This window comes from Gymnoscopelus microlampas (assembly GCF_963454915.1).
Source record: "Gymnoscopelus microlampas genome assembly, chromosome: 15".
Classification (NCBI taxonomy): Eukaryota; Metazoa; Chordata; class Actinopteri; order Myctophiformes; family Myctophidae; genus Gymnoscopelus; species Gymnoscopelus microlampas.
Window position 1 is genome coordinate 19,633,477 of NC_139952.1, and position 24,110 is coordinate 19,657,586.

Below are 24,110 nucleotides of genomic sequence, written 5' to 3' on the forward strand. Positions count from 1 at the left end.
TTTGGTTCCATTTGTACACTCAGAGTTACACACCTGTAAGTGGCCATTTGGAAGCCCATGAGGGTCCCTGGACCCCAACTGTAGACCCACAATATCAGCACCCTGACTCTGTTTGACCAGAATGGAACAGAGCCTTCATTAGTATCATTGGTAACACCTGTGAAGGAAGTGATAATATGGCTGCTGTGCATAGAGCCTATTGGCCGCAGATGGCGGGGGGCGTGGACGCGCCTCTCGAGCGCGTGCACGGCTCCTCCCTAGCAGTCAGGCTGCAGACCGCATCCCGTCCGCCTCTAGTCTGTCTGCTTGTTGTCATGGAGCAGCAAACATGGCGGTCCTGGCCTACAGCCTAGGCAAACGGGAAATAAACCACTATTTCACCATCAAGAATGCCAAGTTGATCTCCCTAGCCGCCGTCGTCCTGCTCCTCGTGTTCCACACGGCGTCGCGGTACTATGGGGGTGAGTGTGGGGGGTCCGTGGGGGTCCGCTTAATGTGACGGTTATGCTGATAATAATAAACACACACAGGTATAGCTAACGTGAACTAGCTAGCGGACGGTGTTGCCATGTCCGGTTGTTATAAGCGACTCTGGGCTTTTTTTTCTGTTCAGTTGCTGGGCTACTTTACTAAAGTAATGTTTAAATCAGTGGTTCTCAAACATTTTCATGTCAAGGACCGCCCAAATTAACATGGCTTTGGCCACAGATCTGAAAATATTTTGTGACAGGGGCCCATGCTAGCCTTGAAACATGACTGTCATGTGAACCATCATCAACCATGGCTACCCCCATGCTAGATGTGTGTATTTAAAATCTTTCAAAGAAGCATTCATTTTCCTATATTTTTTCTTGGAAAATAGCAGATCTATAAGCTAACAACGCGTCGCGAGCTTGTAGATCTGCTATTTTCAAATATCTGATCAAAGTGTTCATGCTAGTTTTCATAAACCCGGTTGCTTGTTTCTCTCTCAAGACCTGGCAACACTGCTAGCTAGCGGATTTTGTTTGGGGTTTTTAATGTTTAATTTGTATACTTTTAGTTACGAGACCTTTTTATGTCGTCCAGTAATGCGTGTTTTTTCGTTGTCGACACTTAATTTTGAGTGTAGATAAATACGTAAATAAAGACATAATTTTCACACTCGGGCGACACTTGACTGAAAGAGCGACGGAGTATAATTATCAATTAAGCCTTAACGTAATAATAACGTTAGTACAATAGAGATAGAGAAAGGCGTGTAACATTACATTATTATGTAAGCCCTTGTTGCCTATAAGGGTTTATATGCTAGTAGACAAAATGTAAACGCTAGTTTAAGAATGAACGGTTTAAGAACACTTTTGTACCAACAGCAATAGGCTCTTGATCTGGACTAATAGTTTGAGTTATTTATGGGTCTATGTGCAATAACAAAGACTGTTTATTATTATTCCCAGCCTTTTAATGCGTTTTATGCGTATTCGTTCTATATTTGTCTTATCTCAGTTTTAACCTGTGTCCCCCTCTTTTTGTGTTTTTTAACTAACCTTAATGTATGCCTGTATGAGCTATGTGATATGATATCTGAAATATCCTTCGAGGATCAATAAAGTATCTATCTATCTATCTATCTATCTATCTACACTAGTAATGTAATGTCTTCTTCACTCCATTAACTAACGTTAGAGTAGCACGCTAGAACGATAACTTTAGCCATCAGCGTTGCATTTGTGTTTACATTCTCCCCGTCAGTCAGTCAGCAGCACACAGTCACTGCCTGCAACACACTGTATTTATATTTGGAAAAGTGAATGATTAGCTGTTTACCAAGTTGTGAAGCTCCAGAGCCTAACTTGCGTGGGTACATCACACCAGACCTGCTTAATGTCGATGGTACAACGCTTTTGTTTTTTTGAGGCATCCATCCATTGCCCCCTGAGGGTGCTTTTCATATAGACTATTGATAAAAAGACCTGCACGCGTCTGGCTTGCGATGACACACTATAGAATGGATAGCTAAAGCCTCATTTATACTTACTTGCATGCTGCTGTTGGCTCAGTGAATAGCAGATCTACAAGCTCACAATGCGACACAAATGTGACGTGTTGTGTGTATCTGCTATTAACTGCATGCAACACCAGCATGCAACTAAGTATAAACCAGGCTTAAGCCTACCCCCTTCTCTTCAGCCTGCCAATCCATCATCTGATCTGGGGTTGTTTGCATGGATCCATTGATTCATTTCATTACCACCGGGCCTTTTCTTTATGATGCAAATGAATGGCAGAAGAAGATGTTTTGCTTGAGCTGAAATGTTGATGGCTTATGGCTTTATATTGTGTTATATGCTGCTGCTTGAGTTGAGCAATGCTTTTTGCTGTGGAAGAATTCCTTATATTCACTGTTAGGTTAGGTCTTGTGTCTTTATCACATGTACCAGACCGTAAGAAGCTGTTTGGCCTTATGATTTCTATGTTCTTCTGACAAAATGAGTATTATAAAATTAAGACACCAGCTCAATGATGTCATGTAGCTAGTCTAGGCCTGGTATTTACAGCTTGGCTCTCTGTGACACAAGCTCCCCTCTTGTCTTTGTGTATAACTAGTTACTGACCCCTGCTTTTTACAGAGAACTACTTGTCCTTGATGTACTTAATCTACTTATCCCATGAGCTCACGTGATAATCTTATATCCTAGAAATATAAAGTGTCTCTGACTCAGTTTGCCTCAACATTGTGATTAATCTAGAGTTCATCACCAGTGAATGAACACAATGCTGAACCAAAAGCCATGGAACTACCAATCTGGGAACCCATTCGGTAAAAAAAAACACGTGTAGTAACAGGAACTCTGTTTGGCTCCTCCACTTTCTTAGTCCACTTGCTCCCGGGTGCTTCTGTGCGTATTCCTACTAACAACATTACATGTTTAAGGCAGTGGTGCTGAGAGATTGTATCGTGGTCCAGCCAGGAGGAAAGAGCGCAATGAGGCCTTTTATTTGTTTGGCCTGAATGGCATATTCTTTGTTCATTTCCTTCAGGCGGAGACACATGTGAATGGCTGCTGTCCAGTGGCCGCTACTTGGGGGAGAATGTATGGCAGCCTCATGGCTGCATGATGCACAAATACAAAAGCACGTGAGTCACACATCATTGTTAATATTAATCGTTGGCTTGTTTATGTGTGCGAGACAAAGACACATAGATGTACAGTATGTGTGTGATTGATACAGGACAGTGAGAGTGCGATTGTTGGGTGTAGGCACTAGGCAGGGGGTTGTTCATTAGCCAAATAGCCAGTACAGAGCACATGATATCATCACTGTTGGACAGGCGATATAAGTTTAATTATAGAATATGAAGAACTAACCCAGTGCATGAATGTTTGTCATCTGCAGTTGTTGTTAGGATGATGAGCTATTAGATTCTTGGCATACATTTTTTTCCTCTCTACACAGTGAAGCCAAGACCTGCCTCGCTGAAAAGAGGGTGGCCTTTCTCGGTGACTCCCGAATCAGGCAGCTATTCTACTCCTTCATCAAAATTATTGACCCGGAGCAAAGAGAGGAAGGAAGCAAGGTATGGTAGGGGGACGGCATGCAAAGCTTTGATATTAGTGTAATAAAAACAACTTCATGTCAAACAAGTTGTGAAAATATTGTGCTAACTGAAAAGAGAAACAGAAAGTAGAGAAGGAAATGCTAGTATTAATTACACAACATGTCTGCTCTAGGTTGGACCAGTAGACTGGTTCAATCGTTCAATCGGATGTAGGGAGGAAAATACATTCTGTCTGGCCGTTGCTGACTGACTTTCACTTCCGTATTTCTTTTTGATGTGTTGGCTTGCAGCATGAAAACATTCCCTTTGAAGATGACAGCTCCTCAGTCAATGTGGTGAGATAATGTTTTTTGTTATTGTCATCTCTTGCTATTAGGGATTTTCTAATATATAAGCTCACTTATATAATACATAAATACATGGTAAATGCATTTGTTTCTTAATCCTTATTTTTCATGAGCATTTGGGTTTTGCAGATGTTTTGTACATAAAACGTGTTGCAAAACGTGTTGTAATGAAACCGCTTCTTCCTGATTGCTTAGGATTTCCTGTGGTACCCAGAGGCAAATAACTCAATGAAGGATCGCTTGGTGTCATGGACACAGGTAATTAGTCGAGTTGTGAAGCAATTGCAAAGCTATTATAAAGAGACTGTTTGTGTTTATGTACGTCACTCTTTCTGCCTAATGACTAATGAAGCTGATGTGTATGTTTGTCACTGTTCATAATTGTGTGTGTGTGTCTGTGTGTGCGCTATTATGTCACTGTCTGCAATGACTCAATACACTACACTATCATCATCAGATCACAGCAGATAGCCCATGAAACTTAATATACAAGATCTCTAACTTACTATTTAAGTGTTACAATCAGCTTTTAGGTTGCAAAAACATTCTCCTCCCTAATGTGAGGTGAATGTTGAAAATAAAAGTCTGCAATGCAAACAACAATCTAAACGTGGTGAGGGCAGCACAGACCGACACACTGGACTGGTGTTGGGGCAGGCGGGCTTATGTAGCCTGGGAACAATGGCTGGGTGCTCTCTCATGTCACCTCAGCTCCACATAGGAAAGGACCAGCAAGACACACAGTACACACAATACCCAGGACCAAGGCCTCTGGGGCCATCACATAAGATATGGTGCAATTTAATGCCGAAAGGTCAAGAGGGTCAATTATTGATTAACACATTGTCATGCATTAGGCACCGTGTCCACTGAGAACGCCCTTTCAGCTGAGGAACGCCGTGGATATTATGTCCATTGTGCTCCCATGCAGCGTTTATTCCTGTGCTCATGGACACATCACCAGTGTTGTTACCTGGAGTTTCGGGTCTTTCAACAGGCACCCTCCAGGTGACCCGACTGAGGCTGATCAGACCCCGGCCTGTGTCCAAGTGGCATGCTACTGCCCCCACTGTCTCTTGGGGGCTTAGGATGGCTGGTGAGATGTTAGCAGCAGGTGTTGGCGACACTAGGAGACTCTAGGCACTGTGGGTTGCCTCCGGGCCTGGCTCCTCCTTCGTCTGACCAGAAGTGACTTCTGTGCGTTGTGTCGTCGTTGCCGCTGAACAGCAAACTTCTCATTCTACCTTGATGGATTTTTAAACCCTCCTTGTGCAAGCACAAATAGCTTAGTTGAAACAACATGGTTGTGTGGTAACGATTCAATGTCGGATCGTAAATTCCCGGGTTGTCAAGACACAGCCAGGAGGATCAAAATAGCAGCGCTCCTCTCCAAAAGTTGGAACTGTTGCCAGCTTGAAGCGCCCAGGGCGCTGCACCAAAACGCTGGCCGTTGGGGGCGCTGAAGCGTGATGGTCAGCGCTTTACCATAGAAATTCATGGCAGACTGGAGCTGCCAACTCAAAAGGGGTTCTCTGTGGACATGTCACCTATCTGAACTATTCATCATACAAGAATGAAAATGATTGCCTGAGGCCATTTTACTTCCCTGCATTAAGTTTCCTACATAATATATAATGGTGTAAATTGAGATAATACTTTTGAAATAGTGTATGTAAGCTTGTGTATGCACACTGGCTTAATGTGACCATAGTGGCTTATTTCATAGTGCCTACAAATGTACATGGTAACCCAACCTGATATGGATATGCTTTACTTTTTTTTTGTTATCAATTGTTTTCATTATCAAATCGACAATACAATTATATTCATATGAATAAATTTTTCAACAAAAACAAGATACAAACAACTTAAAACAAAATAATAATAATAATAAAAATAAACCCACCCACCCCTCCCCGGACCAACAATTTCTCGAAATGTAAGGGCCAAACACCATGCCTATACCTGTGCAAGGTCAAAACACTGTGTACAACACTTAAACCAAATCTTTAAGCTTATCTGCAACATTAGACCACATATCAATGTTCCTCTCACTTGCTCCATGTAACCTCGCCGTTGACAGTTCTAAATAAACAATATCCAAAAACGTTAAAACCCATTGGCGAAATGTTAGTGTATGAGGAGGTTTCCACCTTGTAGCTACCATTTTCTTTGCAGCTGTTAAATGGATATGCTTTCCTCATTGTGATGTTGCAGGAGCTGTCAGCGAAACCAGATGTAGTTGTCCTCGGAGCTGCAACAGTAAGCTGTTTCAGGAGCACTTCTCTACATGTTCTGTGAAATACGAAAATTACACACTGAAATGGTTGCAAAGCAAAGTTGATTAATCCCATTTCCTTCCCACAGTGGTCCATCAAGTTGCACAGCGGCAGCAGCGAGACCCTGCAGCAGTATAAAGTTAACCTGACGTCCATGTCGGTTCCTCTAGAGAGGCTGGCTGAGGATGGAGAAGTTTACTGGGTTCTACAAGGTGAGCCTTGCTTGAATAATAATACTGCGCTTAAAGGAACCTAATAATGATTATTATTGTGTTTTTTAAAAATCGTTTATATATATATGCACACACACACACACACACACACACACACACACACACACACACACACACACACACACACACACACACACACACACACACACACATATACCCCCCCCCCCCTCCCTAAAAAGGGTCAAAACAACATGATCAGCTTGTGGAGAGGACCTAAGTGACACTCAAAAATTAATATAATCAATCATTGCCGAGGTTTATATGACACATACTCTTGGAAAACGTACATTGTCTTTATCCAACTGATGACATAGGAAAGGTATACTTGCTAGACACCGCAGCTGGCTCATTCATGGCTGGGCTTATTCAGTTTTTACCATGACCATCTGCTAACGGCTACAGATAACAGGTTTGAGATTATGGACAGAGAGAGAGTTTACATTAGTTGTAACAGTTTAGGAATTTCAGATCTAGGCCACCTAGCTTGACACTGTAATATGTGGCTGACTCTCCACAGTTTATTTTAATTTAGCATAATCTGTATTGACTCTCCACAGTTTGATCATGCAACCATAACTCTCTGCTGTGTTTTTTTTATTTCTATTTGGATGCCTCAAAACTTCATCTAAGACATTTCTTGTAAAACAATAGTTTGGATGTACTCTAAATTCAGGAAAAAGCTTTTTTTTGCTTCTACAATAATATGAATCAATTTAATTAGCACTAAAGCTCTCAGACTCTCTATGGAATGTAGCTTTACTGTAGGTGCATTACAATAACCTAAAACCATAAACCTTTTACAATATAAAAAAAGTATAAAAAATTGGATGAAAAGAGAGTGGGAGCACCTGCAAAATAAAGCAGGTTACAGTATATGCTCAACCATATTAACTCATTGAGTGCCACAATCCGTCAAATCCGTCACGTGGCCTGACGCCCAGAGCGCCACGATCCGTCAAATCCGTCATAAAAAAAATTTCAAAAAAAAATTTTTTTTCAAAATAAAAGTTTTTTTTTTTTTTTTTTTTTTTTTTGGGAAAAACATGTTCAGAACCCAAGATATGATGATTTGAAGATTTGCTGCTCCATCCACTCCTTGTTTAACCTATAACTTAAAAAGGCTGTATCTCGCTTCCTAAGCACTTTTTTTTTACAATGAATTTTGGCTGTGGCACTCAGAACCAAAATTCCATTAACATGAATAAATAAGTTTGGCACTGAATGAGTTAACATCAATTGTCAATGATAGGAGGAAAGCAGCATTGGGGCATGGTTATCAGACACAGTTCCTACTGTCATCTTCATCTCCTTCAAAACAACCAACCTACAACATTTTATTTCCGCATTTTCTGTGTTAACACTCCCCCATCCCCCTAGACCCAGTTTATGAGGCAGTGCTGAGTGAGAGCCGGAGAATGATAACAAACCAGCAGTTGCAACTATACAATGAGGTGGCAGCAGACGTGCTCAATAGCAGCAAACAGAACGCGAGGGCCCGTGTCAAACTGCTGGCCGCATCCCGCCAGGCTGCCATGGAAACCATCAGCCAGTCAGCCGACGGCTTGCACCTGCCTGAGAGCACCAGGAACGTGGTGAGCCAATGCCACGATTTAATATGAAATGGCCGGGCGCCCAGTTGGCTCCGCTCGTTGATGCTTTGACTGCATAATTACAATGTTACTGGTTTGAATCTGAGTTGAGGACTTGCACAGCATCCTATCTACACTCTGTTGCCTGTTTCTCTTCACTAAATGAAGCAGTGTATTTCTAAGATAACCTCCTGTAAAATCTTTAAAGTCTGACAATTGTCAATGGCATATTCTGGCAGAATGTTTTTATATATATATATATTCATATTGATGTGGGAACTGTAGGCCACTAGATTTGAGTGTGTATTAGTTTGCACCTATGGTTGGCCACCATCCATGGCAACAGCTAATGGGGATGGCTCACTGTGAAACAAGCTACCCTTTGATGTGTCAGAACAGAAAGCAATTATCCGATGAAGTAGTTAAGGTTTGATTTATTTCATGTTTATTGGCTTCGTTCAGCACAAATGTGTCTGTACAGGCATGCAAGACTCCAACTGAAATTCCCTGTATGTGCTACTGATTATAACAGTCAGCATGTTGTTCTGTGGTCCTCCTTCCAGGGAGCCATGGTCCTCATGAACTCTGTGTGCAACAAGCTGCTACGGCCCATTGATGGCTCTTGCTGCCAGAAAGTGCCGCCGCCCAACCTCCTCCAGAAGCTGTCCGCTTGCATCTTCCTGGGCTCGACTCTGGTTTTCCTGGTGCTTCACGTGCTGGGCCACAACCACCACCGCCGGCACGTTCCCACCGACGTGGAGAGCCTGGAGGAGAAGAAGCCCACAATGGCAACTGCCGCCTTGGGGCCCAAGGCGCCCTTCCAGGCTCTGTGTCGGATGGGCATCATCATGGCTTACTTCTACCTTTGTGACAGAGCCGATGTGTTCATGAAAGAGCAGAAGTTCTACACCCACGCAACCTTCTTCATCCCACTCGTTTACATTGTTGTCTTGGGGGTGTTCTTTAGCGAGCACACCAAGGAGGTGAGATATGGAGTACTTGCCCATGTGGCTTTTTACACCTCGATGTTGGGGAATAATAGTTTGGTCTTTCATTCTTAGATTCTTGCTTGGACATCATTCATTTCAGTTGAATATATAACTAATTGAATCCAGTCCAATATTGATATTGATATTTAAAGTTGTAAGTGATTGCTGACACTAAATAGACTTCATTACAAAATGAACATATACTTTAAATTAACCAAGTTTAACCTTCTACCACACAGACCAAGTTACTCAACCGAGAGCAGACAGATGAATGGAAGGGTTGGATGCAGCTGGTCATCCTCATCTATCACATATCTGGAGCCAGCGCTGTAAGTACTTGTCCTGGCCTTGTTCATCACAATGTGAAGGATGGATAGATAATGAAAATAAAGGGGGGATGAGGGGAAATGACTTCTCTGCTTTTGACCCAGCACTGCTACTCTGGGTGAGTGCATATGGAAACAGTTAGGGTTAAGTGGCTTGCTCAGGGACACTAGCACTAGCAACACTTAGCCTGGAGGAGCCTAGGATTGGAACCAGGGACCTTCTGATTTCTGAATGGCCGCTCCTAGTCTTGAGCCACTGCCACCCCAAATTTAGCACCTTTTTCTTTTGGTGTTGGATTATGACACCCTTTAAGGGAGCTCAACAAATGCAATAACTGAAAAGGATTTGCAAACCAGTTTGTCATTTGAAAGAAACAGATTTGAGGAAAATAGTGTAACTAAAAAGCTTTATTAATAATGGTTTGGTTTAAAGAGCAATAGATGGATTTAACTAAAAACACAACATTTGACCAGTGCTGCTGTAGGGCACGGTGCACTGACAACCAGGTACAGGAACACTGAGCATAAGTCCATACCATAAGTCTGTAATACATACTGAGGGAAAACCCATAGTTGTCTCACACATCAAAAAGTCTGTAGTGTAGACAGGTCACAGTCAATCCATTACATCACTGCAAATCACATTTATAAGTGGTTACACACCTGACACCCTTTTTGGAACCGCTCTAGTTCTCCTCACACCCTGCAATTGAACTCCCAGTTTCACCAGCCTTGGGAAATGGCACATACAAGTGCACAAACAAGTAAACATAAAATAAAAAAATGAAAACCTTAAGCCGCCCAAAGAAAATACTAGTCTTTCTTTTACTGAACAGTACTACATGGCGGGCTAACGAAAGAATGAACAAAACTCACAAGTTCAAAGGAGAAAAAAAGACAATGTTAGATCAATACAAGCAGGCCTTCAACCAACAAACGGACATTTACAATAGTAAGATCAGTAGCAGACTCAGTGCCATGGCATTATCTCTAGATTGTTAAGTTATAATGGCATGAGCATAGTTACCTGATACTCTGGCCCAACGACTCTGGTTCCTCCAGCTATCGGCTCACAGCCAAATCAAAGTGTGAGGACCCAGGTTTGATTCAAATTCCTGTCTTGTCTCGCATGTCTCTCCTCTTTCTCTGGCTTTGGTTTCCTGTCTCTCTACACTGATCTGGAATAAAGCATAATAGTGTATACAGTTCATCTCTACTGTCGGGCAGAAACCAGCTATGTCCAAAATAGTAACTTTTCAGGAAATGAAAATGAAAAAACACTATACATTATCAGATACTTGAATGTGTCCTTATATTATCACCATTTTACCCAAATTCAGTATTTGTCAACTATTTGTAAAGGGCACTGATAAAAAGAAATAAATGGAGATAGCTGGTTTCTGCCTGACAGCGATGATATGTAAATTTCTATGTACACACAATATACGTATGTATATCTTCCACTTTCAGTTTATTCCAGTGTACATGCACGTGCGGGTGCTGGTGGCAGCATACCTCTTCCAGACCGGCTATGGGCACTTTTCGTTTTTCTGGCTCAAAGGAGACTTTGGCCTCTACAGAGTTTGTCAGGTGAGTGCAGAGTCGGCTGTGTTTGTACAGGGAATGACAATTGCCTTTTATCCCTCAGGGCATAACTGAGATGTACCATAAGGCTGTTTAATTATTGCCCCTGTAGCGTATCTGGGTGTTGATTAGAAAGTAATCATTTATTTTTATAAAATGAGGACAATTTGAATCCCCTTTGTATTAAAATGCCACAATTGAGCCATTAATATCTTTATTGAGCCATACAGTAGGAAAGCTGATTGGATGGTGTTGCAACTTGTAGGGGACATACAGGAAAACTGCTTCGGTAGGATTTTATCCCAGAATCAAACCTGAGGCCAGGCCGGGACAAACAAAGTCCCGTACGGGACACGCCCCTTTTGGCTCAAATACGGGGCGTCCCGGCTAATACGGGACTGTTGGCAACCCTAGATTTAACTTGCAGTATGATGGTCTTTTTGAGCCTGTGTGTGTGCACCTGTGCACACTTTTGTTTATATTGCTCTGTGTGAATTAATTCACAGGTGCTGTTCCGTCTCAATTTCCTTGTCCTGGTGTTGTGTGTGGTAATGGACAGGCCCTACCAGTTCTACTACTTTGTTCCTCTCGTTACCTTCTGGTTTGTCATCATCTACGCCACACTGGCCCTGTGGCCTCAGATCCTCCAGAAGAAAGCCAATAGTAGGTGTTGCCATAACATGGAAGGTCATGGAATAATTGACTCTAGTTTGTGATAAAAGTACATGCATTTGAATAAAACTGTAGGCATCAATTCAAGATTGAATTGCCTTGGATTGCTGTCAGCCTGACACCATGTTAAAGGACAACTATGAGGATGTGTAATGTGAATCCTTCTGTTCTATTAGGAGGACATGAAAATCTGATAAACACATGCCAACACATTATGTTTCTCAAGAGCTCGCTATATAGGCACTAGAACATCTCTGCCTGTAAAATAGGTCATTTTTAATGATTTGGTGTTCGTGTGTGTTCAGTTGCACACCTTCCACACAACCGGGTATACATAACCGGTAAATCGCAATTCCTTTCATAGACAGGCCTCTTTGAGGTAGAATAGTCCTATCTGATTGTATTTCATGTTGATAACTCACCAATATTGCACCTCTACAGACAATGAGCTATATCTATCTATATATCATAACCATAGCGCTCGCACGCAGCATTTATTGACATGCACAATGTTCGAATTAATGTTGTGTTACTAGCTCAATTAGCTTTGCTGAAACAACGTAAACATGGACTTCTCATGGTTGTGTTAACGACTCAACATCAGGTCGTAAATGACTGGGTTGTCAGACACAGCCAGCAGGATCAAATGAGCAGAGCTCCAATACAAAAGTTAAACTACGCATACAGAGTGCATAACCCAAAGTCTGCAAATAGTTTGGGCACTACGCACATCCCCAGGTATAGACTAATTTTGTAAATAATTCACAGTATTGACAGTAAACCTGACCTGACTGTCCGTCCAAAATAGGTAGGATATGGACAGCAATGGCTTTGCATTGATGAAATTGGGTAGAAGTAACACATTGTACTCTTTCGATTTTTGGGTGAAAAACTTCTCTTATATTAAAAAAAAAAGAACTGTCTCAAATGCCTTAAACAATACACTGTTTCTCTCTACTCTAAGAAGAGACCTTGGTGCAAGCATTTCTGCACCTGTAACATTTGATTACACACACCTTTCTATCAGTATTTACCGCACACATCTTTATTTATTAACTTTTATAGCAATATTATAGCTATTATTGTATACTCTATATGGTGGTTTGTTGCATGTTCCAGTTTCTTAAATTAACACATTGGCTGCCATTGACGCAGATCTGCGTTCATTTGCGCAAAAGCCCGTTGGCTGCCATTGACGCAGATCTGCGTTCTTTCAAAAAAAAAAATGTTTCAAAATAAAAGTTTTTTTTTTTTTTTTTTTTTTTTTTTTTAAATTTTTCAAAAAAACCCAAAGACCAAGGAGATATGATTTTCCGAAGAGTTTTGCTCCCAGACACTTCCTTATAACTGAAAACTTAAAAATTATGTATCTCGGCTCCTAAGTGCTTTTTTTTTCTCATTGAAAAAGTCTGGCAGCCAGCTGTAGGTAAAAATTCAAAAAGCTGGCAGCCAATGAGTTAACCATTGATTATGTTCTGGCCCACCATCCAATAGCTTAGAAAATAATTGGCCCAAGGCCAAACTTACTTGCCAACCCCTGGTTTACAATTTCCACTTATGGGGAGCAATACAGTTCCTGCCAGTTCTAAACACATACTGTAGGTACAACCTAATCCCAAACAACCACAAATTGTCTCTCCTCAGCCTACCCGAGGACAAGAAGTCACACATACAGTTAGCACGTAGCCTATTCAGCACATCTAGCTAACCCCAAATTAGCCACCTTGAATGCTTTAATCACTCACTATACAGTGTATATATAAACACCACTTGTTGCCATCTTAACATGTGCCTGTTCACGATTTTCAGTAAAGCAAAAGCAAGTAAAACAACATGTCTTGAAGCATGATTTGTTCACCTCCATCTATTATCAACACTAAAAAACAATAAAAACTGTCCTGCTATATTGCTAGGAAAAAATAAGAGGATTATAACTCTAACTTATAACTCTTTCATCATAGAATTACTTGCGTAAAATGACTGCCACTATGGTAACCTTCTGGAATTGGGATTCTAAATTACATTTAGCCTCTATGGTTTTAGCTATGCTTACAACCTGCTCTCTACAAGTCTTATTGTAGTTGTTTTCTTATCCATAATTCATCTGATTTTAAACTGGTTGGACTTTGACGTTTTCTATTAATGACATTCGTCATGAATAAAATGCATTATTAAAACCTATTATCAGAAGCAGTAATGTAGTGTAAACGTAAACTTGATCTGTGTTATAATTGTGTTTGCTGATATCCTCTTAATGGCTGCTCTCTGTGTTGTGAACAGGTAGCGGCATGTGGCACTTTGGAGTATTAGCCAAGTTACTAGGCCTGCTTCTGTTCATCTGCTTTTTTGCCTACTCCCAGGTGAGCTAAGCTGTTAAGATTATGTGTTCTCCCAGGCACTTGATAGGGCTTCTTGATAATGATAAAAGTGATATTGTATTTTTATTTCCCCTGCAACTATATTTGTGTGCACAGCCTTTCACATAATTTACTATAATAGGGGTGTATATTGGAGCTGCATGATCTTTGGTACAATAGGAACAGGGAGGGAATTTAACAGTTATTTCATGTGGGAATTGTACAGCACAATATATACAATTATATTGAATATTGTAGATACACTGATCAAGCCATTTTAACTCATGTTTGACTTGTGTCTGCAGGGTTTCTTCGAGAGCATCTTCTCTGCATGGCCTATCTCCAAGCTCTTTGAGCTTAACGGAAGCATCCATGAGTGGTGGTTCAGATGGAAGCTGGACCGATTTGTAAGTGACCATGTGACACTTATGCAGTGATGCACTCAAATTTGTATGTATTGAAAAATGTATCAAGTTTAGTACAATATTGAAACTACAGTCCTAGAATAATTGCAGAATGGTTCCACTTTTTTTTCCATTTTGCTGTGTGACTAGAATCCAGGCATGTATTATTGGTAGGCCCTCAAGCGTATATACTCATTATGATTGGAAATGATGGTGTGATCCTGCTGTGTTGCAGGCAGTAATCCATGGCATGCTATTTGCCTTCATCTACCTGGTGCTTCAGAAATGCCAGGTGTTGTCGGAGGGCAAAGGAGAGAATCTGTTCTCCGCTAAGATTTCTAACCTGCTCCTCTTCCTGTCTGTTGTGTCCTTCATGGTAAGAGGCTTCATAAATATCCATGTTTGCATTCAAATCTGTGTGGTTCTGGAAAAGATTATTCTAAGGTGAGCCTTATTTATTGGACAGTTAAGTGGAGAGAGTAGACATAGGAGGAGACATGTGATCGGCCTTGAGCTGGATTCCAACTTTGTGAAATCCATGGGTTGCACACTAACTAACCCTTAAGCCACCAGGGGTTTAGACTTTTGTTATATATTTGGTTTAGCAATGTCTTATTAGTTAAGTTTATAACAGGCAAAAGAAAGTCCATGTTTCTGTTTCACTGGCCTGGTATTTATTAATTTGCCATGATGACTAATAAATGAATACATTTACCTACATTGCAATCATATGATCATATAATAGCCACTGACCATTCATAATAATCATTAAAACAGGCATTGCATATTGCCTAACAAATTATAAAACAAAGCCAACTATTTATTTTAATAAAATGTATTAAAATAAATAGTTTGCTTTGTTTTATAATTTGTTGTAAGGCAATATGCAATGCTTGTTTTAATGTCTGGCCATTTAATGGCCAGTTCTTGAAAAGCTTGAAGGTTTGTTTTGAGAAGTTGTTCAAAATATGGTACTGATTTGGCAAGCCAGAAGATGCCTATTTTTTTTGCTCAGGAGATTGTACAATGAGTGTTGCGTTGTTAAAACACTTGCAAGGTGACTTGTTGCCTAACCTCTGCTTGCCCCATCTTTGTAGACTTACTCTGTATGGGCCAGCAGCTGTAAAAACAAAACAGAGTGCAACGAGATGCATCCCTACATCTCTGTGGTCCAGGTACATTCTTAATGTGTTTAGGTCTGTGTTTCTCTGTCTAAACAGTGTCCTCTCTTTCTAGTTTTCTAGTCTTTCTAGTCTGTAGTAAACCTGTATGTTCCATCTGTCAGTCTTCCCTTGTCTGTCTCTTTCAAGCTACTCTTATTACCACCAGTTTATACATTTACATTTGTGTGTGTGTGTGTGTGTGTGTGTGTGTGTGTGTGTGTGTGTGTGTGTGTGTGTGTGTGTGTGTGTGTGTGTGTGTGTGTGTGTGTGTGTGTGTGTGTGTGTGTGTGTGTGTGTGTGTGTGTGTGTGTGTGTGTGTGTGTGTGTGTGTGTGTGTCACAGCATTTTGGCTTCTCAGTGCAATTGTGGAATCATCTCATACTATACCTATACTTTCAATGTTTATAATTCCCTGGTATTTATCTTAAGCTGTCATTATCCTAATTATAAGTTTGGTTGTATTCACCTGTAATAACAAGGGAGTTGCCCTCTTCCATGGCAGAAGATAATTATTATCTAGATTAAAGTTACCATGGGGGAAACGGTTGTTTGAAGTAGTGCAATAACCCAGGAGCTTTTGGCAACAGGGCAGGGTTTGTTTCCCCTCTGATTGCTCATAATTGGACACACCAATCAAGTGCTGGTCCTGTACTCATCATCTGATCCTAAACTGACTTAGTTCTCAGACCACTGTGTTACTGCTATAGCTGTAATATTGCAATATATGTTGCTGGTAAATGTAGAATACAACTTGTTCTTTGGTTCATTGTTTCCTCCTGTGAAAATATTCAATATTGTAAAGCCTGATAATCTGCAAAAGTACAAATACTGTCTACGAAGCTATCTAAAGCATTTGTCCTATCCTATATTAAAATTGCCTAGTTATAAAAAATTGCAATCTCTTGCAAGACTGATGTTGCATCCATCAGTTGTGTGCTTGCCTGAATTAAGATTTTTACTCTACAGACCTCCATGAAAATTCCAATGTATGTCTCACTGCATGTTCTGACTGTGGAAATCATTTTTGCTTTCTCTCCTGCACAGATCTTGGCCTTCATTCTAATCAGGAACATTCCCGGCTACGCTCGCTCTTTATATAGCTCATTCTTTGCATGGTTCGGAAAGATCTCCTTGGAGGTAAGATGGTGCTGGTGGCACAGGAATCATCATCCTCTCATGATAACTTTCCCTTTCCCTAGTCCCTTTGTTATTTTGTATGACGGATGATGCACAATGTGCGTATTACATTGCATGCTTCAGTATAAACACACACACGCACACGCACACACACACACACACTCATTAAATCACTGCTACTTAATCCCAGTACACCCTGAATTTCCTGTCTATTCATTCTCCAGTCCCTTGTATACCACAAATCTCCTGCTGGGCAATACTCTAGAATGTCACTATACAGTATTTGCTGTCTGAACATCATTTTATAGCCCTTCATATTGTCTCTAAACATATAATTCAACGATGTTACTTGCATGTTATATGTTCCCTTACTGAATGAGTGTAGTTCAAAGGAAGGTAATGGTGAGGTAAATTATTCTGTTGATTTTAGTATTATTAAGATGCATTGATACTACTATTTGTTAGTAATCCAAAGGTGACAATTTGAGCTCAAATCAATCGAAAGCCAAAAACAATTCACCAATGTTATAAATATATGGAACTCACTATAAGTGGCCGTTAGGTGCTTAAGGTAAAGTAAAATAAATTAGCATTACATTTTTGCAAGAGCAACACAAAATGTTTCTGCCTACACCTTCAAGAATGTAATCACTTTACTTAAGCACCCAATGACCACTAATAGTGACTTATAATCACACAATTAAAAAACTGTCATTATTAAAACAATAAATTGCAAAAAAAAAAAAAAACTGTCATTATAATATAACATTATTATAATGTATTATAACTATGGCAATTATCCAGCAATTAATAAATATTATAATACGTGACCTTATAAGTCATCATAGAATGCTTTATGTGTTTATCCATAGCCTGACAATCTGGCTGAAGCTATAGTCCCCTCAGTGAGTGGGCAGAGTCTAGGGTCTGGAGCCAGGCTATTATGTGTTATGTAATTGTGGGATCGCTTTAGCGATCATTGTGGGATCGCTTTAGCGATCACACTAATGTTATCTTCAATAGTTGTGGGATCGCTTTAGCGATCACACTAATGTTATCTTCACTAGTTATTATTCCGCCCGTTTTCGGATTGGTCAAGCTTCATGTGATCACAATATGTAATATAAATAGGTAGGACAGAATTAATCAGGAACAGTTCTTTCTAGTGTGACTATCAACATTCTTAGCGATCCCACACTGTTTCTTCAGGAACAGTACTTTCTAGTTACGGGGACAGAGTTCTGCTCTGTACACGTATTGTTATTGGCAGTATTCTGTCACTTCTTCTTCTTCTTCTTCTTCTGCCACTTTTCGCAGTTCTGGCTGAACCGCGCTGTCGCTTTTTACGAAACTCGGCCATATGGTAGATGGTCATGAAAAACGATCAAAAAATAATTCTCACAATCTTTCGTCCAAAGGTGGCGCTATAGCACTCAATTAAAAATGCCAACTTTGACCAGGTACAACTCATGCCCTGTTTGACCTACAGCCATGAAACTTGGATACACATATGCGTCTCCTCATGCTGAACAACTTTCACACTCTGACTTTTGACCTCTGACCTTTAGATCTCCCACCATTTTGAATTATATGAAAAACAGTCATTGGCTCCTAACTTCTGCATTTTTTCACTTATGGAAAATCCGTTGGAATTTTTTGTAGAAAGTGGTCCAAAGTTCAAGTGTGAAACGTTTCGTGCAGATTGCTCAAAAATCCCAGGAGGAGATAGATTTTAACTATTACAGTTTTATGAAAATTATTCATCTGTGCCTAAAACATACATGCAGACTCACATTTCTTTGAAACTTTGCAGAAATGTACAGGGTCATTCCAAATATCACTGAAACCAATCTTACTCCAATTGGCCAAAAGGGGGCGCTATAGCAATTTTTTGAAAAGGCAGACTTTAAACAGGCATAAGTCATGCCTCGTTTGGCCGAAAGTCGTGAAACTTGCTTACACATGTGCCTTGACTCATGAGGAACACACGTATCGATTTGACCATTAAGCTCCGCCCTTAGATTTTCCGCAATTTTGAGCAGTTTGAAAAATACTTGTTTTTGCCAGTTCTGGCTTAACCGTGCATACGCTTTTTACGAAACTCGGCCATATGGTAGATGCTCATGAAAAACTACCAAGAAATAATTCTCACACTCATTCGTCAAAGGGTGGCGCTATAGCACTCAATTGAAAGTGCCAACTTTGAACAGGTACAACTCATGCCCTGTTTGACCTACAACCATGAAACTTCGATACACACATGCGTCTCTTCATGCCCGACAACTTTCGTGGTCTGACTTTTGACCTCTGACCTTTAGATCGCCCACCATTTTGAATTATATGAAAAACAGTCATTGGCTCCTAACTTCTGCATTTTTTCACTTATGGAAAATCCGTTGGAAATTTTTGTAGGCAGTGGTCCAAAGTTCATGTGTAAAATGTTTCGTGCAGATTGCTCAAAAATCCCAGGAGGAGATAGATTTTAACTTTTACAGTTTTATGAAAATTATTCATCTGTGCATAAAACATACATGCAGACTCACATTTCTTTGAAACTTGGCAGAAATGTACAGGGTCATTCCAAATATCACTGAAACCAATCTCACTCCAATTGGCCAAAAGGGGGCGCTATAGCAATTTTTTGAAAAGGCAGACTTTAAACAGGCATAAGTCATGCCTCGTTTGGCCGAAAGTCGTGAAACTTGCTTACACATGTGCCTTGACTCATGAGGAACACATCTATCGCTTTGACCAGTAAGCTCCGCCCTTAGATTGTCCGCAATTTTGAGCAGTTTGAAAAACACTTAAACCCAGGATTTTTCAGCTATTTGCGTGAAACTGTATCATCTGTGTGATCTCCTTTTTCACAGTTACTTATCTGTTGGGCCAATGGCATCTCCCTTAAATGAAGGCCTCACAATCTCAGGGTCGCCAGTTCAAGCCTCTCTTGATGCAGACTTAATTTAAGTTGAATTGCAAACAACATGACTGTATCATTGAATACATGTGCAACTGTTAAAGGTAATGATGAAATGCTTCTTGGAGAGAGTATGTTTTTGCAATGTATGACAAACTTCATTGTGAAAATAACCGATCTACAATCTCAAAACTTTTCAGATAGCAACATGTTTCTGAGCTTGTAGATCGGCTGCTTTCACTGGTTCACTTTTATCTTCAGCAGATGACCTCAGCCTGGACAAAGCTATAGCCCTATAGGTAGTGTCTCAGCCTGTGAATCCAAAGGTCGAGAGTTTGATTCCTGTCAATGGCAATAGGTTGAGATGTCAATGGGTGAGGTTTTTCACCTGGGATTGCCCCCCTGCGTCCTATATATGACCACCTCAGCTGGGTTGGGCTGAAAAGAATATTCGCCTGTTGGAATCATTTGCTTTGTCTCAATTTCAATCTATTCCCTTTCCATGTCTTATTGTGCTATTATTGCACTTTGCTTTTTGTCTGTCTGTCTGTGGGTGGGTCATTCCACTTTTCAATTGCATTGCACAAAACATAACTGCATCAAATAATGCATGTGCAATTGTTAAAGATAACATGAAATGCTAATTTGAGAGTATTTCATGTTAAAGATAACATGAAATGCTTATTCAAAAGTATTGTTGTCAAAACTCTCTCTCTCTTCAATCTATTCCGTTTCCATGTCTCTCTCTCTATTCACTGGCCCCGTATTATCGCTGCTTGCAGCTATATTTATTATTATTATTCCGCCCGTTTTCGGATTGGTCAAGCTTCACGTGACATCACAATATGTAATATAAATAGGTAAGACAGAATTAATCAGGAACAGAACTTTCTAGTGTGATACTATCAACATTCTTAGCGATCCCACACTGTTTCTTCAGGAATAGTACTTTCTAGTTCATTATGTGATGCATAGCAACTATTGTCAGCCACTACTGCAGGACTCCACACATGAACTCATTCAGTCACTCATCTGTCCCCCGTCCCTCTCTCTTTCTCTGTCCATCTCTCTCTCTCTCTCTCTCTCTCTCTCTCTCCCTCCCCCCCCCACCAGCTGTTTATTTGCCAGTACCACATTTGGCTGGCGGCGGACACCAAAGGCATCCTGGTCCTCATCCCGGGGCACCCCTCGCTCAACATCCTCATCAGCACCTTCATCTTTGTCTGTGTGGCCCACGAGATCTCCCTCATCACCAATGACCTGGCCCAGGTAGTCATCCCCAAAGACAACACGGCCCTGTTGAAACGACTGGTGGGAATGGGGATCTGCAGCCTGGTCGTCCTGCTGCTGACCAGAGGTAACCAGCCTACGCCTGATGCCTGAAGGCAGGGCTCCCCGCCTGGGGTAGAGCAAGCTGGCCGGACGGACGTTAAAGACGTTTAGGTCCAAGCTGGGAGCAGGCCTGGTTTTGGAAGGGCTGTTGGAGGCCACGGGACACTGTCCCAGTTATGTTTGGTGACAACATGGAGGCCCCCAAGGGAGGACACGAAAACGCCACCTTCGGCCATGTTGGAGCCGAGCATCGACTCTGCAATTGGTTGCTGGGTTAGAACAAGTCGTACACTGAAGAAGAGGAGCCCGCTCCAGGTGTGGGCTCGTTCCTTTTAGGAGAATAGTGTAAAACAGGGGGGGATGCTCTAGAGGATTACAGTAGATAGACTTTAGGAAGGGGTAGGGAGTGTGGATTTTAAAAACAAAAGAAAAACAAAACGGAGGTCCTCATTTCAAGTCGAATGACCTCACGCTTGCCGTGTGAGTTTTTTTGCAGCACTGCTTCGCCAGCCCAAATATTGAGTTCCTTTCAAACGCGTACTTCCTGTCATTATGTCACACACATCAGTCTGCTCAAAGGCCATTCTGGGAGGAATCTCTCTTACACCCTCCGTCCGCATGAGGGTAGCAGTTAAAGGTGTATTCCACTCATTCAGATTATTACTTTCTATTTTATTTTGTTGACCCTCAATTTTACACTCCATCACAGTTTACGCACACAGGTGCTCGATCGACAGTTTACGTAATTCAAATGTGTAGTCATATTGCTGAATTGTTCAGTCACGCCACATACACATGTACAAATGCCACTTGATTTGCTCTTTACAGTATTTTTTTATAGTGTTAAAATATCTCATTTAGAAAAATATGGACCATCAAGTGTGGGTGATCAAATACATGGAGTGCAATTGATAAAATTCTTGGAATATCCGGTAACTGATTTTTCTTTTCTTTTTTTTTCTCCTTCCTATAGTTCCTAGTGATTTTTAGAACAAACATTTTGCCTTGTGCTAAAAGGTGCTGTGATCACCTATTGTAGCTCAGAAATTATGTGATATGTACAGTATTTAATGATTTAAATTAAGCTTATATATTTTATACAGAATTTCTTTCTTTTTTTTTCTTTACTATTTTTCATACAGTACGCCAACAACTGCTGTTTGTGAAGGACATTAGGTAGGAATTTCTGTATCCTTCCCCATCACATTTTACATGACCTTTCTGGTAGACATCAAAGACGCTTTTCAGAGGCAGTTTTTGCCTTCTGATGTCAGGCTATCCTACTTGGGATACATTAAGTGTGTGTGTGTGTGTGTGTGTGTGTGTGTGTGTGTGTGTGTGTGTGTGTGTGTGTGTGTGTGTGTGTGTGTGTGTGTGTGTGTGTGTGTGTGTGTGTGTGTGTGTGTGTGTGTGTGTGTGTGTGTGTGTGTGTGTGTGTGTGTGTGTGTGTGTGTGTGTGTGTGTGTGTGTGTGAGAGAGAGAGAGAGAGAGAAGTGTAGAGAGCTAGTAATGTTTTATTTTGTATATTCTAGCAGTGTTCTTGTCCTCTTCTTTACGACTGGCCTCATGGAACTGGCAGAAAATGCACTGGTTTGTACATATTGTACAGTAGGACATCATAGCTAACTAATACTTCATGCTTCAGTCGGTAGCCAAACCACTTTGTTGATGAGTGAATGAATGTTATGGTATTGATAAGTGGATGTGCAATTTCTCAACCTGACTGAAAGACTTTGATCATGAAACTTTTCTCAGTGGCTTACATTTCCTTATAGTCATAATGCACTTGGAAACATCATCAATAATGTAACATGGTAATTATGTCAACTCAGTGAGTACTGGACACGAGTACTCGGTGACTACTCATTTCTCATGAGAAATGTAAACTGGGCTATTTGATTTTTGGCTTCTTGACAAGACATTGATTTGAGGTGAGAGCTATACTTTAGCTCACAGAAAGATGTCAGTATTTCTTAAAGACGGGGTGCCTTGATTTTCAGTGATTCCCCCCCCCCCCCCCTAAAACATAATCATCAGGTATTATGGTTATACTAGGAGGAAGATTTTTTTTCAAAAAATTGTACAGAAAGTGATAAAATTACATTTTTCTGTGGGCACGCCGCCAGCTCATTAAGTATACCTGGTACCTGGCACCACCCACCTGTGCGAGTCCCTCCTCCTCCTCATGCCCACACCTGTTGTGTTATGATAATGAGGGGGAGGGTATATTTTTACTGTGTCATTAAATGGCTGTTTTTCTATTGGCACGTTTGACCCTCAAGGTTTCAGCCTCCAGGAAGAAACTCAAAATAGTCAGAGAAGACATAAATAATAAAACACCATAAAAAACACCACCAGGGGGCTTAATGAAGTTCTATCAACCTCATAGACACATAAAAAACAGAAAAAGTGCAAAACCATGGCACCACCTCTTTAAGTTTGTCAAGTTAGCAAAAGTCGGATCAGTCACCACTTGTATTTTTTACACAAAATTACATAAATGTAAAATACAATAGCGAAAATACTAATGGACTAACTTTGCTGCAGTTTAAGTACTGTCTCAGCACATTTATAGTGTGAACCCAATGCTTTAGCTAGATGTCAAGAAAACTCTGCAGATGTAACAATATTCATACAAACAAAACTGTACAATAAGTTTAAGGGGTTTATCACATGAGTTGTCTATTTCCTGTGCCATGGGAAAGTTAACAGATTTAGGGTGAGGTTTCTTTCTACATGTTTATGTAGCCATTATGGGTCCACAAGCCAGCTTTTTACACAATCAGTTTTCCTACAGAGTGGAACAATTTGTCTAAAGAATTTTATGCTGGTAGTACTTGTTTCCCCCCCAATGATGCACAATAGGGGACTTGAGGCTCCTAAGTTGAATAAAAGCCAATTTGAAATGTAACTTCAATCATCCAGCTTCACCTCATTGTACTGATGAAATTGGCAATTCTAAGCTGCCATTTCCTTCTGATGTGAAAAGTTTACAATTTTTCCTTGTCAATGATCAGAATTCTATACATTTGGTAATTTCAGGCCTTGTATTTTATTTTAGGTCACAATGTAAAAGAAGCAACTATTATAACCCATTGCAGGGCCTCTTTGAAAGAAGTTTATGTATTTTTTATTATTTTGTGATGTCTTAAAAATGTGAAATGTATTCATTTTATTTATAAATGCCTTTATTCCGTTTTACATTGTTAATAATACATACTTCATAAAATTTCATGT

General features: G+C 40.5%; 1 protein-coding gene across 3 annotated transcripts in view; it reads left to right on the forward strand.

The window, feature by feature from the left end:
* Positions 1 to 295: 295 nt before the first annotated feature.
* Positions 296 to 24,110, forward strand: part of casd1 (CAS1 domain containing 1) — a 272,242-nt gene continuing 248,427 nt past the window's right edge. The window contains exons 1-18 of one of the 3 annotated variants that reach the window (XM_084080940.1): positions 296 to 461; positions 3,025 to 3,121; positions 3,442 to 3,562; positions 3,835 to 3,879; positions 4,087 to 4,149; positions 6,109 to 6,153; positions 6,259 to 6,382; positions 7,781 to 7,995; positions 8,556 to 8,975; positions 9,221 to 9,310; positions 10,778 to 10,897; positions 11,398 to 11,554; positions 13,844 to 13,923; positions 14,226 to 14,327; positions 14,560 to 14,700; positions 15,422 to 15,499; positions 16,532 to 16,624; positions 20,655 to 24,071. In XM_084080940.1, coding sequence (XP_083937066.1) covers positions 329 to 461; positions 3,025 to 3,121; positions 3,442 to 3,562; positions 3,835 to 3,879; positions 4,087 to 4,149; positions 6,109 to 6,153; positions 6,259 to 6,382; positions 7,781 to 7,995; positions 8,556 to 8,975; positions 9,221 to 9,310; positions 10,778 to 10,897; positions 11,398 to 11,554; positions 13,844 to 13,923; positions 14,226 to 14,327; positions 14,560 to 14,700; positions 15,422 to 15,499; positions 16,532 to 16,624; positions 20,655 to 20,924 — 2,394 coding nt within the window. In that variant the 5' untranslated portion in view covers positions 296 to 328 and the 3' untranslated portion in view covers positions 20,925 to 24,071. Of the gene's footprint in view, positions 462 to 3,024; positions 3,122 to 3,441; positions 3,563 to 3,834; positions 3,880 to 4,086; positions 4,150 to 6,108; positions 6,154 to 6,258; positions 6,383 to 7,780; positions 7,996 to 8,555; positions 8,976 to 9,220; positions 9,311 to 10,777; positions 10,898 to 11,397; positions 11,555 to 13,843; positions 13,924 to 14,225; positions 14,328 to 14,559; positions 14,701 to 15,421; positions 15,500 to 16,531; positions 16,625 to 20,654; positions 24,072 to 24,110 lie in introns of those variants that run through there. The other 2 variants (XR_014602467.1, XM_084080939.1) reach the window with 2 other exon arrangements.